The 16889-nt window shown below is 36.6% G+C and overlaps 1 protein-coding gene across 15 annotated transcripts in view; it reads left to right on the top strand.

Annotated features, from left to right (window-relative positions):
• The window catches only part of LOC310900994 (uncharacterized protein), a 382517-nt gene that overhangs the window by 293682 nt on the left and 71946 nt on the right, over nt 1–16889 (top strand). Inside the window, exons 6-7 of one of the 15 annotated variants that reach the window (XR_014585516.1) lie at nt 1249–5163; nt 5318–12695. The exons of 10 other annotated variants lie outside the window; for them this stretch is intronic. Coding sequence is in view for 4 of the 5 variants with exons in the window: in XM_083839821.1 (XP_083695947.1) it covers nt 12704–12759; nt 15139–15226 (144 nt within the window). In the remaining variant the exon portion in view is untranslated. 4 more of the 15 variants (XM_083839823.1, XM_083839821.1, XM_083839826.1 and 1 more) reach the window with 4 other exon arrangements.

Here is a 16889-nt window from a genome sequence, read left to right as displayed (position 1 = left end):
TTCAGAGAATTAGGCAAATACAGATTTTAGAAAAAATCTATGGATTGAAAACATTGAGATACTGTATGTCATCTTAATTTATTACTGAGAAAACTTGGGGAAATATAAATCCATTTGTTATTGCTCAGGTGAATGGTAAATTATCTGGGTCAGAAGCTATTGTGAGCATAAGAGACCATAATCATCCTAAAATAAACAAAGAATTTCAGTAAGGAAATTACAGCTGAGATTAACAAAGGAGAAGAATAAAAAAGTAGAGAAGCACCACAGAAGTGTCCATAAATGGATCCTTTAAACAAGTTAATAATTAATCTGACTTTTATCTTTAAACACAAAATTCTTTTACTTATTGGAGGAAATGCTAGCTGGGAGATAATGTGATGATAAGAATAATCCAAATGTTTCCAGCAGATGGTTTAAATACTATCTGACATGTCCCTGCCTGCTGGAAATCGATACAGAGTGCTGCAGTCATTCTTTTCATTTCCAAGTTATTGCTTTGCTTTGTCGCCGTTCCCCCCTTACCTCTCCCCCTTCCCCCCCCCCCCCCCCCATACATTTTGAATAGTTTATAAATACAAGAACAACACTGAGGCCTCTGTGGAAAACGTAATTGTTGGCAAATGGCTCACTGTTTCTATCAACCAGGCACATAACCAAACACATAGAAACACATATACGTATGCTTACACATACACACACACACACTGCTTGGGTCCCAAAAGGCACCATCTTTGCACATTTTGCTGTATGCTTTTTTACAGTTTTATTAAAATGTTGATCTCTGCACACAAAGCTGATTTATTATTACTAAATTGCTTTGACAAGTGGAACAAAGACTCTTTGGGGCTGACTTAAGAGACTTTCCCCAAACTGTGCATATTTTAACATCCTTTAATTGGAGGTCACATGCCTAAACTAGAATAGAGTTATGAGCCAGCTAAAATCCTGAGTGACAGTAATCAAAAGTTTTTTTTTTTTTACACACTGTTTATGCAAAATAAACCATTGTTTTCTGTATTGTATTAGAAAGTGTTTTTGTCTTTTTTTTTCATAGACTGAGTTCATTCTTTACGTAAGAGGGAAATTAAACTGTTACTTTAATTGTCAGCTCTTTATTTTTAGCTTCTCCCTTCCATTAGCTGGATCTGTGATTAGTTGTGACCTGTTTCATTAAGGCATAATATATTATTTGCATGAATTCTACATAGAAAATTCAGTCCTTAAAATGTGAAATTTACTCCTTAGAGCATGACGATCATGGAACTGTTACAATAAGAGACACTCTACTGGACCTTTGTAAGACATGGTGAGAATCTAACTTTTTCAATTAGACATGCAAGCCATGTGGCTGGCAACTTTCAGTTTTGAACATGGTTTAAAATACACTGATTTAAAATTCATTAGCTTTTGTAACACACACTAAATATTACCAATCTAAGAGCCTCACTCTTGATGCACCTAAGGCGCATGGTTGAGTCTTGCAAACCATTGATCACAGAAAGTGTGTCTTGTGCCAGCACTTCCATTTCCATTGACAAAGTTGCTTTTGTTATTGAAGGCTTGTCATATTGAAGCCTAGCATCTGGATTTATATATTTATATATTTATCCCATCTGAGATGACACAGAACAGTGTATGAGAGTCCTGTCTCCCAGTTGAGACCAGTGCTGTGGGAGCCCTGCCATGGGTATGCCACCACCATTACATGCTGTGGGGACACTGGGTTTGTGCCTCTGCTGTGACAGACCATGGCACACTAACACCAGATGCTGGGGAAGTTGGAGAGGAGCCACCACCATCCCTGGAAACCCTCACGGTGCCACTCTCTCATAAGCGCAGTACAGCTGCAGAGGAGGTGCACTGTCTCTGGATTTCCACCTGCAACAGCTGAGGAATGTTTAGCCATAAACACAGGTGGGTGAGGGTGGGAATTAGTCTTTTGCACTCTTGGATTTTAAAATATGAATATTTGGTTAAGCTGAAAAAGATGCCTTCTATAGGATTTATAGAGCAGTAGCAGAATAAACAGACATTCCATTCTTGGCTAGTCATTCCTGTATCTGCAACAGAAATGTTAATCTCATAGTTTTCGGAGAGTAATGCATGACCATTAAAGCATCTCTGCACAAGTTCTCCTGGCCACCTGTCATGTTTCTGTGTAGGTATTAATGGCACTGACATTACAGCTTATGAGAAATCAAATTACAAGACAGTCAGGAAATTAATGCTTCAGCACTTCATTATAGGAGCAAACCTGTGTATTCTTTTAATTAGTTATTGACCTGGATCTATTTCAGCTCTCAAACGAGTGTTTGATTTTGGTGGTAACTTTACTGCAGCTCTCCACCAAACATGAATGTCCTGAAGGCCCAATACAGGCAGGCAAAATGCAGGTCATGGTCCTAAATGAGCTACCACATCCTGATTAGCCTGAATGAGGAAGACAGGTTTGGAGGTATGATGGAATGTTTTGGTGAATATTGATTACCTAACTTTGCCACTTACCTGCATCATAACAGAATGAAAATTACACTAATGTCAGAAGAGATGTAAGCAGAGAACATATAGAAAGTGTTCAGCTGAGTTCCTTTTCCCAAGAAGGAAATATATTGGTGGCTGAGAATAACCTTTCCATAAGGAACTGGACATTTACTTTTGTATGCAAATTAGGACAGGTCACTGAGCTGCTTTATTTGAAAAGAGAACAGTGTGTCACTGTCTACCCTGTTTAAATATGCAAGGAGAGATATATGAATTGGACATGGCATTATCATACTATTTAGCAAAGATTACAGAATGTACAAGGAAGTTAGATTACATTAGTTTTCTGCAACTTCACTTTGCTGCTAATGACTTCCCTCATTACAACTATCAGCATGATTATTCTAACATCACATCATTTAGTCATGGTCAGCGTCTCTTAGTATGGACATGACCAGAAGTTCTGCACATGCCAGTTTGTGACATTTTTCTTCCACATTAAAAGTTTACATGTTTTTTATAGTATTACATTGTTCCTAGTCTATGTTTTTGACTAGTCGTAAGCAGAATATTATAATTAGAATTTGCTGCCTGTTTATATCACCAGCACTGTGATGATTCCTTGCCTTCAAGTCAGCTGTTTTAGGAAAAGCCATGATCAGGTGTGGAAAATTAGCTCCATCTTGTATACCAAAAATATTTAAAAAGTCACTTCAAGATAACCTTCAAAATTTCTCTTCAGGAGATGATGTGACATGAGGTGAGCAGAATATAAAAACAAAACCACAACAAAATGTCTACTGTGTGATTCTAGAAGGCTTCCAAGAGAATTCATGGAGGGTTTTATGTTATAGTTGTTACTGTTAGGTAAATATTTCATTTATTCATACACAGAGTTAACAGGTTGTCAAAATATGTACATATAGCAGCTGAATCTTTCACATTTACAAGAAGGTGGATGAAGGCTTCACAGCTTCTTTTCTCATTGATTTCTTTTTTAATTACACTTGAGAACAATGTGAATCCTGTTGCTCCAAAATCCATCTTCATATCCCTTTCCCTTTCCCTTTCCCTTTCCTTTTCCTTTTCCTTTTCTTCTTCTTTAATGTGTGCTGCTGTAGAAATCTGTGCTTCCAAGCAGGTTTGAGTCCCCACTGTAAGAAGCAGTATACAGATAAAAGCTTTTGAATAGCCTACAGTCTATGACCTGGACACTGTAAACAATTAAAGCAGAAAATTTTATAGCATGATAAGTTTGATATTTAAGGATATGTCTGGAATTGTGTGGTTTTGACTTAAATAGCGCAGAACCACAATAGTATGAGCACAAATAAGGAATACTTGTGTATTTGGCCATAAGTTCACTTTTAGCCTTTACACACGATCACATGGTATGCTAAAGCATGCATCCATCTCTGCAAGGCTTTCCATATTTACTGCTTATTGGAAGAGGTGGATCCTTTTCACTGGCAGGAGTAGTTCTTAGGAGACTCCATGAGGCTCCAACCAAGAAATATGATCCCTTCAGCAGAAGTGGCATTTATTCCTGTGACACAGTTTCAAATATAAACCTAAAGAACAGACATGTTTCAGAGGAAGAATAATAGTGATATTTCTCTTTTACAGATGGGGACATGAAACACAGATAATTGAATTGTCTGATGTAACTCCCAGTTAAAATAATTGGAAAGAACTCTGTGGTATCTTCAGAACCTGTTGCCCAAAATCACAATGAAAATACATCCAAGGAAAGACCTCAGATTTCCTGCTTTCTTCACAAGTTCTTTTTATCTTGAGCCTATATTTCCTTTGTAGTAGTCAGGAGCCTATGTTGAATTCCTGGTTACATGTGAATTTCAATGAACAGAATAAGAAGGTCCAATATCATCTGATTGTCATCATGTGTGAATTTTATTTTTTGGACTCGAGATGAAGTGCTTGCTTTATTTATTTCTCTAGACACCTTTTTATGAGTGTCATGTATGCAGAAAGCAGCCATCTGATTTGTTTTAGGAAAATATCAAAGACACTTCTGAAACTACTCTGTAGAGATAGCATATGCAACTGTGTACAAGGTTGTGTAGTTCTTTTGTTCTTTCCAAAGCATTTTTTATCCTTCCCTGGTTTATGTTCTTTAAATATTTTTCCCATTTAGAGAGCTTTGGGAACATAGCCCCCTCCTTGCATTGCTAATTCTGTTCACTCATTCATTGTAACAATAGTAGCAAACAAAGATGAAAAAGCTGAATTAAATTGTCCCCTGGCATAGAATATAAAATGCTGCTATGCTTAAAAATAACTGTTCTCCTCCTCTCACCCCGTTTTTTCTTATTTTAAGAACACAAATCTTTCTCAAAGACATACAATTCTATCTGTACTACAATCTAGACAGCATGTAGACTATTAACAGCATTGTGCAGTATATGTTAAATTTGAGTTTGCAAAAAATTTTCCTTGAGCTAATAATTAGATTAAAATTATACTAGTAAAGCCCCTCTTTTCACCTATTAATACAAGAAATTAAGTTTTTCTGCTTGAAATCCATCAGTTCCAGGACGTAGCCCTTATGTAACTTTTGACAGTAAAATTAAAGACATGGAAAATTGCTGCCACTTCACTTCTTACTACTTGAAAGACTGCTATAATTCACAAAACAGACAGTTTTGAAATCCATTTATGGTAAGTTACATGGCTAACGGGTTAGTGTTTCAGAGACTAAGGACAGTTGGGAAAAATACTACTCCCTGCTCTCTATTTTATGTGCCAGTAGAGACAGGAAAATAAATTTATTCTGAAATAACCAAACTTCTTTTTCTTCCTATTTCTGTATAAGATACTTGGTTTCATATTGGAAAATTAACATGCTGGGGGGAAATCTTATCACTTGAAACCATTACTATGTTAAGATCTTCTCATCTACCAGAGATGGTATTTTAGGTAAGTTTTGGGTTGTTTTGCTTTGTGGTTTATTTATTTATTTATTTTATTTGTGTGTGTTTTGTTTTATTTTATTTGCTTTTGCTTATAAATCTGTATGAGGTTAATTCCTGTGAGATCATCCAGTAGAAGATAGATACCATACAAGTCTTCCATAACCTTGCAAGTTTATTCTGTAACATCCCCGAAGGCACTGGTATGGTATTTGAAAGTCAGATTTGTCTTTCACAAAGACACTTTCAGTTTTGATAATACAGATCAACCCTTAGCTCACTTTCTTTCCTCCACATGTTTTTACAAATCATGTAGCACATGTGCAGATATCCAATAGAATACTTCCTATTCCTTTGCTCACCAAGCATACTTCTAAGTGCAGTACTCGTCTCCATAACGGGTAATACATGTACATGTTTGATTTTCTGTAGAGTTTCTTCCCTAAGCAACTTTATGCTGTGAAAAACTCTCTGCCCTTAAATGTTTCTTTTATCTAATTGGAAGTGCACTGAAAAAAATGTCATGTGTTGATGTAGATGTTAAAATTTTCAAATTTGCTTTTTAAAAATATATAAAGAACATGATACTTTATTGGTACCTGCACTTTCCAATGACCATTACAGCAGTCAGGGAAAAAATTAGCTTGATTGGAATCTGAATGGGCAACATTGCTGAATCCAAAAAGTACAGAAAATACTCCAAGGGAGTATCTGGTTTGATTGTGACGACCATCTCTCCAAAAGACAGTCAATCAGAATATTCCCTGAGTTCTGATTAAATAACCAGTGTTATTAATTAAATAACACTTTCCAACTGCCTAATGTGGAAAAAAATATTGTCTAAAACTAATTAACTTGCCTTAAAAAAAAAATTCTCCCCAATGACAAAAATATAATTATATTGTTTTCCTCAAGACTTTGATTTATAGTAGATGTCTTGAAAATAGTGAAAGTCTGTGCTTGTATCTCTAGCTGAAAATGTACTAGCAAAGGGTTTAGAAAAATAGTATAGAAAGCCATGTAAATGAGAAAAAAATAATTATAGAAATGTGGATTTTGACTAGGAGAATGTGGAAGTGAAATGCTCATACAATTTAGAAATCTAGAGGTGAACTTCATACATCTTCCAAAAGACAGGTTTGCCCATCCAATAGACCAACCTGGTGTCAGTAGTGACTGCAAAAGATCGTGGCATTATGAGCTATCAACACCATTCTTTTCTGTCGTTTTCCCCAGTCTTTTTCTTATCTTGTCCAACTGCAGTGCAGGCCTAACCCTCTTCTGTTTAAGTCGCAAGATATAATTCACAGGGTTGGTAGACATCTGGTGTAGCAAAGCTTTCTCCTGAAGACTTTAGAACCTCCTTTTCTTAGATTTATCTCTGAAGTCTTTCCAAGTACTTCTTAATGTTTGTATACCATTTCATTATTCTTTTATGTGGCAGATTATTTTAAGATTTCCTACATTTCTAGAAGCCAAAATCTAAACTTGAGTCAAACTGTTTAAATCCAGTAATGAACAAAAGGGAAACAAAAATTCAGAGTGAAACTAAAAGCCTGAAAATCAGTCTTCTCTGTAGATGTGAATGTGTAGCTACAATAACACTTTATCTGACTCAGTAAAACTAAGTGACTGAACACACTACAATTTGAAACCTGTAAAACACTCTCTTCAGAATAAAATATATATGAGTGTTTTGGTCTCCAAAAGCCCTTCTTTCAAAGAGTTGCAATATGATTATCACTCAGCTGTAGACTATAATTCACTTCTTTCACATATTAATTTGCATTAAAAAGATGGCTCAAGGCAGTTCACATCAGAATGTTCCTGTGGAGTTGTGTTTGAGGAAATCCTTAGCTGAGAAGTTTACTGCTAACACTGCAAGGCCACCTTTCAGTCACTGATGGTGGATATCTAGTACAAGTAATGATTGACTGTTTTACTGTTGATGTCTGAACAAAAGCAGGTAAGGGTCACCAAACATGTCCAGCTAAACTGTGCCCATTAGCTATATAGTTTATGATTATTATTAATCTTTTTACTTATCTATTTAATTATTTTATTCAGGGGGAACATTCAGAGAGCTTGCATAGAAATAACAAAGTAGAAAGATGAAGTATATATGTTAATATCAGATTTTGTAGTAAAAATAATGGCTTCAGTCCCATAAGAAGCTCAACATACATAGATTTTTTAACTTATGCAAACATATATTTAAGTGAGTGAGTTAGCCTGAGGAGCCTTCCTCTCAGTATCAGGGCCAGAATAAGCTCTGGTGAGAACAGGTGGTATAAATGCAAGGATTTAGAAGGCAGAAAATAGGAGAATCAATTATGCTAATTTATCATATAGAAAATACTGGCAAACATTTTCACTGAAATTAATACTATAATTGTGTCAGCAACAGCATCTTTGCTGTTGCATACAGACCTGTTATTTAAAAAAGAGAAAAAAAAATCTTTGACTTATGACAGCACTAGAGAATTTATGAGTGTGAGTCAGATGTGGGAGCAGGAGAGAAAGTTACTTACATGGTGAAGGGAGCCATGAGGCTGGCTGTATGCAGATTGGTTTTTCCTTTTTTACTAAATTCTGCCAGATTCACAGTGTATTTCAAGAAATGTTTTGGTGCTTTTGGGAATTTTCTGTGTTGTTGCTCTCTAACTTCTGTCATAGTAGAAAGTTGCTAGTTTGGTAAGGCCTCAACACTCTGTTAAAGGGGGACAGCTATGCTGTGTGTTTCTCATCTACCCATCTCTGAAAGCAGGCATTGCTTGTGATTATCTTTCAGCAGAAAGAATCACTACAGTCATACCTCTATAAAGCTGAATCTACAGGTCTCCCTTGACAGTCAGTGTTTCCGGTAGCAGGGTGAATAATGTCAAATGCAGCTTCCAATACTGCCACTCACAATTACGTCATGCCTATTCCCTGCCACTTTGAAGCAAATATCAGATGCTTTCCCTCTTTTCCAATTTCTCATGTTTGCACTGCTTAAGGGCAACCTCTGCACAGTGGAACACAATCAAGGGGGAGCCCTGCAGAGCTGTTGCTGTTCCACTCACTCTTATACCTCATTCTTTAAAAGGTAATGCGTTTTACCTCACCATAGTATTTTATTGCATTGCTGAAAAATCCGCGGTTGAGGTCAAGTTCCCATTTTGCTAGCTTCTGTGGAGACATGCTCTTACCTCAGCAACCTCTGGATGTGCATGGCAGACTGGGGAATGAGAAAGACACTGGCACAAAGGCAGAAGTTATAGCCAGCTGCTCTGGTTTAGGCAAGACTGTAATGCTACACTGGGTGGGTTTGATCCACCTCTGACAAGTGCCCAAGGGGCTCTCTCTTGCTAGATGCTTTGACAATATTTGCATATACTGCATACACTGCAGCATGGCCTGGTTTGAATATTCACTATCCAGGGGAATTCAGTGCTCAGAGCAGTGACATTCTAGCTCTGGCTACAGGGAAATGGGAGGGAGTAGAGGAGAGATGTGGGAGAAATTCACAGTTTCTGTCTCATTCCCTCTTCTCCTAGCAGCAGATCAAAGGGCCAGTGGCAGATGAGTACAGTCAAGTTGCTTCCACCATAGAAAGCCATGCTAAGATGGGGGAAATTCAAGCATATCGGGTAGCACTTTGTTTTCCAGCCCGAGCCCTGTTATCTTCGTGCATGTGCGACAGATGAGTGAGAAGGAGAGTGGGGTCAAAAAGTATGCAGGTAGAGAACAGTGCGTCCTCATCCTCTTGGTTCCTTCATATGTTATTATAGGAGGATATTCTTCCCCTTTAACTGTGATTTCTTGCTATCTTTTCTGAATGGGTGGCATAAATACTGCGCATGGAAGTTAGGAACATATTCTAAAATCTGAGATCATTACAGAATCTAAAAGCAGAAATAGTTGTATCTTTGCCCCTGATCTGAGGTACCTGCAGCAAAAAAGTTTGTTCCCCAAAACAAAAAATGTTGGGTCTTGAATATGTTAGCCCTGCCAGGGGAAAGAGGAAGCAAGTGGGAGACAGATCAGGTGTGGGTATGATCTGGTCCAGCTCTGAGTGGCTCTGGTGTGTAGGTTCAGAATTTCTCCTGGGTACCTCAAAGAGTGCAATTTGCACATTTAGTGCCTGGTGGCAGTCTCAAAGTAAGAGGTTGATGGAAAAGTGTGTGAATGGAGAATTTTAAGATTTTTCAGATTATCAGATTATCTCCACAAGCAAAATAACTAGAACTTGTATTCTTACCTACAAATATAATAGATTCCCAAAATATACAAGATCTTGCAAGGCTTCTCTGTCTTATCAGCACCTTCAGAATCCAAAGTAAGTGTGGTATCAAAGTGAGCTCCCTAAAGAGACTCTGGGTAGCACTTGTTTGGCAGTTCTCTATATTAATTTTTAGATGATAGAAATCATTGATTATGTATGAAATCCATGATGTCCCATCTGAAAGGCTTGGCTGCAGGAATTGTATGTAAGGCATTTTAAGCATCTCTCATATCTAATACATTCATTTGTAATAGAAGGGGAAAATAAGTTAAAATTATTAATAAGTGAGTTTGGTTGTCATGGGAACCAATTGTCTCAGGTGCTCTGTTCCAATACAGCTATTAACCCTTAGTCCATATTTATTATTCAAGGGAAATAATTGACTCAAAAAAAGGAAAATTGGTTGTCACAAAAAAAGACAAGCCACTGTGCTGAGTATGAGTCATTTTCATGCAATGAAAATGAATTAAGGAGGATGAAACTTCTTCAGCACTAAAATGATTTACATTTGGGCTAGTGCTCTATTTTTCTCAGCTCTTAATATTATAGGACCTTGAAAAGAACTGGTAGTAGCACATCTGGAGTGAAATAAAGTAGCCTACAGCAACCATGCTCTTAGATCGTTATCATGTTTTTAAGAATTTAATCCAATTGTTAAAGCTTATTCCAGTACATACCAGGTGGTAACATCTATAGCAAGAGCTCACATTATTAATCTCTAATTATTTGTTTTTGTATCAGCTAGAATAAATTTTGTATTGGTTCTAGCTTGTAATAGTGAGGTTACCCCAGCTGACTGAACAAAATTAAGGGGATTGCTCAGAGAACTTTTTAAGGGAATTTGCACAAAGGTGTTTCCTTGAAGCAATAATAACTGCTTCCAAGGAGTCTCCTTATAAAGTTTTATTCTTAAAATATCAGCACTCCAAGACTGGGAAGCAAGGTTGTTGGTTTTTGTTTGTTTGTTTTGATAATTCCAAATATTTTTCTAGTTATCATTTACTAAAAATCATCATTTATTATCACATGGATGTGTTATATGAATGCATCTCTAGAAACTGTTGACCTTAATGTGCCTTTTCCCAGTACCTGATATATTCTAATCAATCTGCAATCACTAATTTTGGTAAATATTACCTCACTGAATCCATATATATACTCAACTTGACATAGATTTATGTTTAGGATGATGTCTCTTACTATGCTGATTCTTTTTTTTCTCTTTTCTATTTCTTTCAGAATAATAAAATAATAATATAAAGAAATCACACATATCATTTTTCAAATGATCCTAGATTAAAGTCAGACATTTTACCTGTCAACTTCATTGATGTTTTACCAATCTCAAAACAACCATAGAGCATGATTTTACTTAGTTTTACACCTAAGTTAGCAGAAATTAATATGATGTTATCTCCTAACTGCTTCAAACAGAGGATTCTGGAGTGGTTAGTCAGGAGCTTCATTTTTTGCCTTTAACTGTTGTTAATGTAGTACTTTAGAGGATCAAAAGAAGGATGTGGGCATCTCACAGAAATAGTGGAAGCTCTGCATGTTGTGTTTATTTTTTAAAAGTTGTCATACGAGGAGCGGCTGAGGGAGCTGGGCTTGTTCAGCCTGGAGAAGAGGAGGCTCAGGGGCGACCTTATCGCTCTCTACAGTTACCTTAAAGGAGGCTGTAAAGAGGTGGGGGTTGGTCTGTTCTCCCACGTGCCTGGTGACAGGACGAGGGGGAATGGGCGAAAGTTGTGACAGGGGAGTTTTAGGTTGGATGTTAGGAAGTACTTCTTTACCGAAAGGGTTATTAAGCATTGGAATGGGCTGCCCAGGGAGGTGGTGGAGTCACCATCCCTGGAGGTCTTTAAAAGACGTTTAGATGTAGAGCTTAGCGATATGGTTTAGTGGAGTACTTAGTGTTAGGTCGGAGGTTGGACTCGATGATCTTGAGGTCTCTTCCAACCTAGAAATCTGTGATACTGTGATACTGTGATCCTACCCTATTTGTATCCAGATACGGAATAGACACGATATATAGCAAATAGCTAAAAGAAATATTTATTAATAGAAGTCCTGTGATGCATTTGAAGTCTTGATATAAAAAAGGAATGCTAGAGGAAGATGAAGAAGGATCTGGCATGTTCCCTTTTTTACCACATTTCCTATTCTGCCTAGTCCTCCTTTGCTCTTTCTGGTTAATAATCTATGTATGGTGGATAACCCTTAATGTTAACTTGCTGTGTTTGAGAGATCTAACAAAAATCACATCCCTAAAACATCTCTCCCTAAATCCCTCTCCCTTCTCTCTGTTTTTATTTACTCTTTGCCCATTGCACATTATCACTGGCACTACTTAGTGGCACCTACATTTGACATGAACTGGTGGATGGTAGACAGATTCATTTATCAACCTGAAAACTGACAACACTTTGTACAGTATTTTCAGTAGCGCATACAGCCACTAATCTTTTCTGCAGCAGAATGTCAGAATGTCCCTATATTATGTAGTACTGATATCCTTGCAAATTTTATTTATTTATTTTTATATTTTTTTCCAAATCATACATTGCATCTGCTTGCAAATATTGCAATTAATCTATAGGTGGCAGCAGACTTACACTATAAGGCCAAAGTCAGAGCTGTAAATTATTTTCAATTACTTGTGCATAATCATTTCATCTCTGCAAAGACAGTATACTGGACAAAAAGGGTGTGGAGAGAAATGGTTGGATTAGATCAAAATTTTAGCAGCTCAGAAAAAAATTAGAAAATGACCAAGAGACAAAAATGTTTGAAAGAACAGGGAATGTTCTTGCAATAGTAGAATTTTACTTTGCAAAGCATAGTAATTTACTTTCTTCCTATTTCAAATCACTCATTTGAGAATTAATCTGTGTATTTGAATACCGTCACTTTGCAGCTGGACTCCACAGAATTTGAAGAGAGCTTTGCTATTGATATTCTGTATTATTATTATTATTTTTTTAATAACATATTTAAGGCAGTGTTTCTCTTAATCCTGCAGCTCAGAAACCACTATGAGAATATTTATGATGGGATACCTTGTGCATACATCATAGAGTAAGTAGACATGCTTCAAGGGACCAATTAGCCTCTGTATTAGGTTTCAGTGATGAAAATGATCATTGAACGTTCTATTGCCCTGGTCTTATTATCTTCTGGTCCTTCCTAAGAATCATAAAAGAGATTAAATTCAATTTATTGAAAGGCAGGCCATTAAACCCTTGATATGTACTGCATTGTGTGTATCAGATTTCATAGTGGAAAATGGATTTCTTATGGGACATAATAGAAGATAATGAAGGTAAAAACAATTATAGAAACCAGGGTCCAGTAATTATCAGCACCATCAATATTTGCATATTAGACCCTAAGGACTTATTCACAGGACATCTGGTTTATTAGTGAACTTACATAAGCCAAAGAGAGTTTTGCTATGCACTAGTCATTGTTTTCAGAAACCTATAAGAAAGAAGTACACCTTGAAATTTTTAAGCTTCTCATAGTTCAGCCAATACTGGTATCAGGTGTCTTGCAGGGTGAAAATAACCAATGGACCATAAAATTACCTGAGACAAGAACAGCATGTGGATAAAATGTTTGCCTTTTCCATCTCAGGTGATATATTAGCAGTGAATCAAGACTAAAGAATTGGAAATACTCAGTTTTGACTGGGTATGTGTGCACATATAGGAAAGTTCAGAGACAGAATCAGTCTAATTTGTGTTTTCAAAATAGCTTAAGCTCATTTCATTTTGGCAAAGTAAGACTCACCATTCAAAATTTCGTCCATCTCAGTTCTAGGCAATTTTCATCTCTCTTTTCCTCATGGTTCATGTTAAGAAAACCTAGTTTGCTGGCATGAACAGATTCACTGATGCTAGGGTCAGTCAACATTCTTTACTTGCTCTGTCACCTGTGATTCTGCTTGTTCAAATAGATCATGCCTGTTTAGTATGTAACTATCGGAGGCCAGAGAAAAGGGAACAAGGTAAGAGTGCTTAGGTGAGCACTATCCAGTCATCTCATAACTGAGGCACATTTTAAACATGCAGAAGTCAAATCTGAAGGTGCTGGGAGCCTTGAAGATCACAAACCAAAGCATTTCTACTGGCTAGGTGGCAGATCCAGGACCCTGGATTTAGGAAACTAAATTCCCCTTTTAGGAGACTAAATCTTGTTATGATTGTGATCCTGGAGTACCTATCTGACTTTAGATTTACTAGGATTAATTGAATCCTTCAGTTTGCTGTACGTGAATAACTGTCTTACAAGACTGAAATTTTGTTTTAGGAATCTGAGAGATCTATAGGATTTTATATACCCTACTATATATATTGTACTTTAAAAATGTGAGACTCTGTAGGAATCAGTAAAGTATGTACTTGCCAGACATACATATTTTTGTTCCTTCTTGAACATTTTTTTCTCTTGAATGCCATGACCAGAGATTTAAGATTTAAGGTAGCTTACAGGTTAATTCAAAGAACTGAAGGTTGAAAACAGATAGGTCAGATCAGCTAAGAACAGGCACAAGCCATCATGGGCTCTTATCTCATCTCTTTACCTACAATTGTCTTTCTGTTTTAGATCTTAAACTTGCCAAAAAAAGGAGGATGATCTTTTTCTAATAGTGTTTTTTTCAATATTTAGTATGATTTTTTTTTTTCCATTTGTATTACAGTGACAGAACAGATATACTTTTCAAACAGTCCACTGAAAAGGGAATTTTTTTGAGAAATCAAAGTACCACGGTCTGCAGAGGTGAAGCTTGTTGGGTAGTGCACTTTACTCCATTTTATATGTGTTATGGAAGAAACACCAAATTAAGCTTTTTGTAGGAGAATGAGTTAATTGAAAACTTGTACACTACCCTGACACTATCTTTGTTGAGTTGCTAGAGTCCTTGGAGAAAACCAGTGACTAAATCTTCAACATGGAGGTGGTAATGTGGTTTTAGGGAGTTTTAGTAATTTATTATTTAAAAATCTCCACCTTTATGGCACAGACATAAATGACTGTGATGACTTAAGGTAGTTCTGAGTAATCATTTAACACTTGGAAATGCCATCTGTAGCCAATAGGACACAACTTCAGCTAAGGAGGTTATGTGTTTAAATGTCTGCAACTTTGTGTACATTTCCTCTTAATACCTTTTTTTCCATTTCATTCTCTAGGAATATCCATGAACTTTAGTGGGAAAAAAAAAAAGAAAAAAAAGAAAAAAAAGATATTAAAAGCTAGGACTAAGCAGTTAAAATTCAGCTGCTGTGTACCTCACCTTTAGGTGTTTCTGTCTTAAGGTGGAGTGTAGAACCCCAGGCCTGGTGCATGAGTTTTCTTTTCTGTGTTAAAGGGGCTGAGATGCAGAGACTCAGATTAAGGAGGTTCAATTTATTCTTTCTCACTTGTAAAGGTGTGTCTTAACTATCATACTAGATTTCCAGTTGTCTTCTCCAAAAGCTCTTCAGAAAGCCCTGGCAATGGTGGGATTGATCTTCTAGTTAAAGCATATGTCAGAAGATAAAGATGACTTCTCTGTATCGATGGAAGAGATGTAGAAAATGCCTCCAGAAGTTCCTCATGTCTTGACTGTTGGATGTTAGCTCAGCCAGTTAATTCAAATTATCAATTAAAATCTATCACAACTGATTTTAAACAGAGAGATCACACACATTTTCTTACAACAAGCTCTGAAGAGGAATAGACAGGAGATCTAACAAAGTAATGGGAAACTTTAATGTCTTCAAATCCTGCAGCTGTTTACTCAGTCAACATCTGTCTTAAGCCTTAGTCCTCATCATCTAAGACAGAGAGGATCTTAGCAGTCTATGAGTAGATACAGCTCTCTTTCACGGCTGTGCTCCAATTAGACCGAAAAATAACACCTGCCATCCTCAAGGCAGTCAACAACCTCTTGCCAAATCTGATAGACCCAGGTGACTATTCTGCTACGATCTTACTATATGATAGTGTCTAAAAAGGAACAGCTGAAAACATAACTCAGGGAAATAAAAAACAAAGAAACAAACAAAAACAAACAGAAAAACCAAGAACAACACATTAGGATTATAGCAGATAAAAAGGAAGAGAATGCACAATAATGCAATTGTTTGTTGTTGGAGTCTTGTCAGGTGAGTGTCTTTCTAGATAATTGTTTCTGTTTTTAATATTTATGTACTGTCTAAAAAATGTATATTTTCGTACTGCCTTAATCAGTTTCTATAACAATAAAGTGGAGTAGTATTCCAAAGACAGTAGTACTTTAATACATTAAATAACAATACATTTCACGGTCATCTCTTCCGATGAAATCCATAGTGGTACATAGACAGGTTTCACTTTGGAAAAGCTAACTTTGCTCCTGCAAGATAGCTAGTAGAAGGTAAGACAACATCTTTAAGAAGTTTAAGCACATACGATATTTTATTAACACTTTCGGCTTTGATACAAATTCATTGGCAATATTTTCCTATTTTGTGAATAAAGTTGTCTGCTTTTTGGTAACTCTTCTGTTCCAAAGAAAAGCAGAGGAAAGCACCCTTCCAGAGCCAGAGGTAAGGACATTTTTAGTACTTACAGGGAAATAAAAAGAAAGGCTAATTTCCCATTTCTTCTTCTGTCAGGCTTTTGTTCCACTTCCAATGTCAGTTGGTAGAAAAGAATAACTGTAGTGAGACAGCTGTAGTCTTGGGACAAGAATTAGAAGAAGAGTTAATCTGGTTATGCAAAAAGGCATTTCTTTCTTCAGACTTCCACCAGGCTATAGAGCACTACCAGGTGTGATAGGTAAAGGATGTAAAGCATCAAGAATGTAAAAGGAGTAAGCATGAAAGATGAACATCTGAAATCAAGCTAACTTTCCACGTTACCTGGTATTGTCAGTTCCTTGTCATTACTTCTAGATGTGTGGTAAAAAGAGATTCCAGTGAAACAGAGGAGCTACATTTTAAATTCAGATGATGTGGATCAGCTTGCACAGGGGATTCAGAGATTTCAGGCCCTTCACAACCTTAATCATCACAGCCTCTTTTGTCTAGTGAGGCTTTCCCACCAACTGTTAATGTATTGGTTTGTGTTTATCTCCACAACTTAACAGTGTTCTTTTTGTTTTTCACAACATAAATGTAACTTGTAAAGAGTGCAATGAAATCATAAATGCTCTCTCTCTTTTTTTTTTTTTTTTTTTT

Source organism: Anser anser (assembly GCF_964211835.1).
Source record: "Anser anser genome assembly, chromosome: 5".
NCBI classification, from domain to species: domain Eukaryota; kingdom Metazoa; phylum Chordata; class Aves; order Anseriformes; family Anatidae; genus Anser; species Anser anser.
The sequence above is the reverse complement of the archived record's forward strand: the minus strand, read 5'-3'. Positions and strand labels throughout refer to the sequence as shown.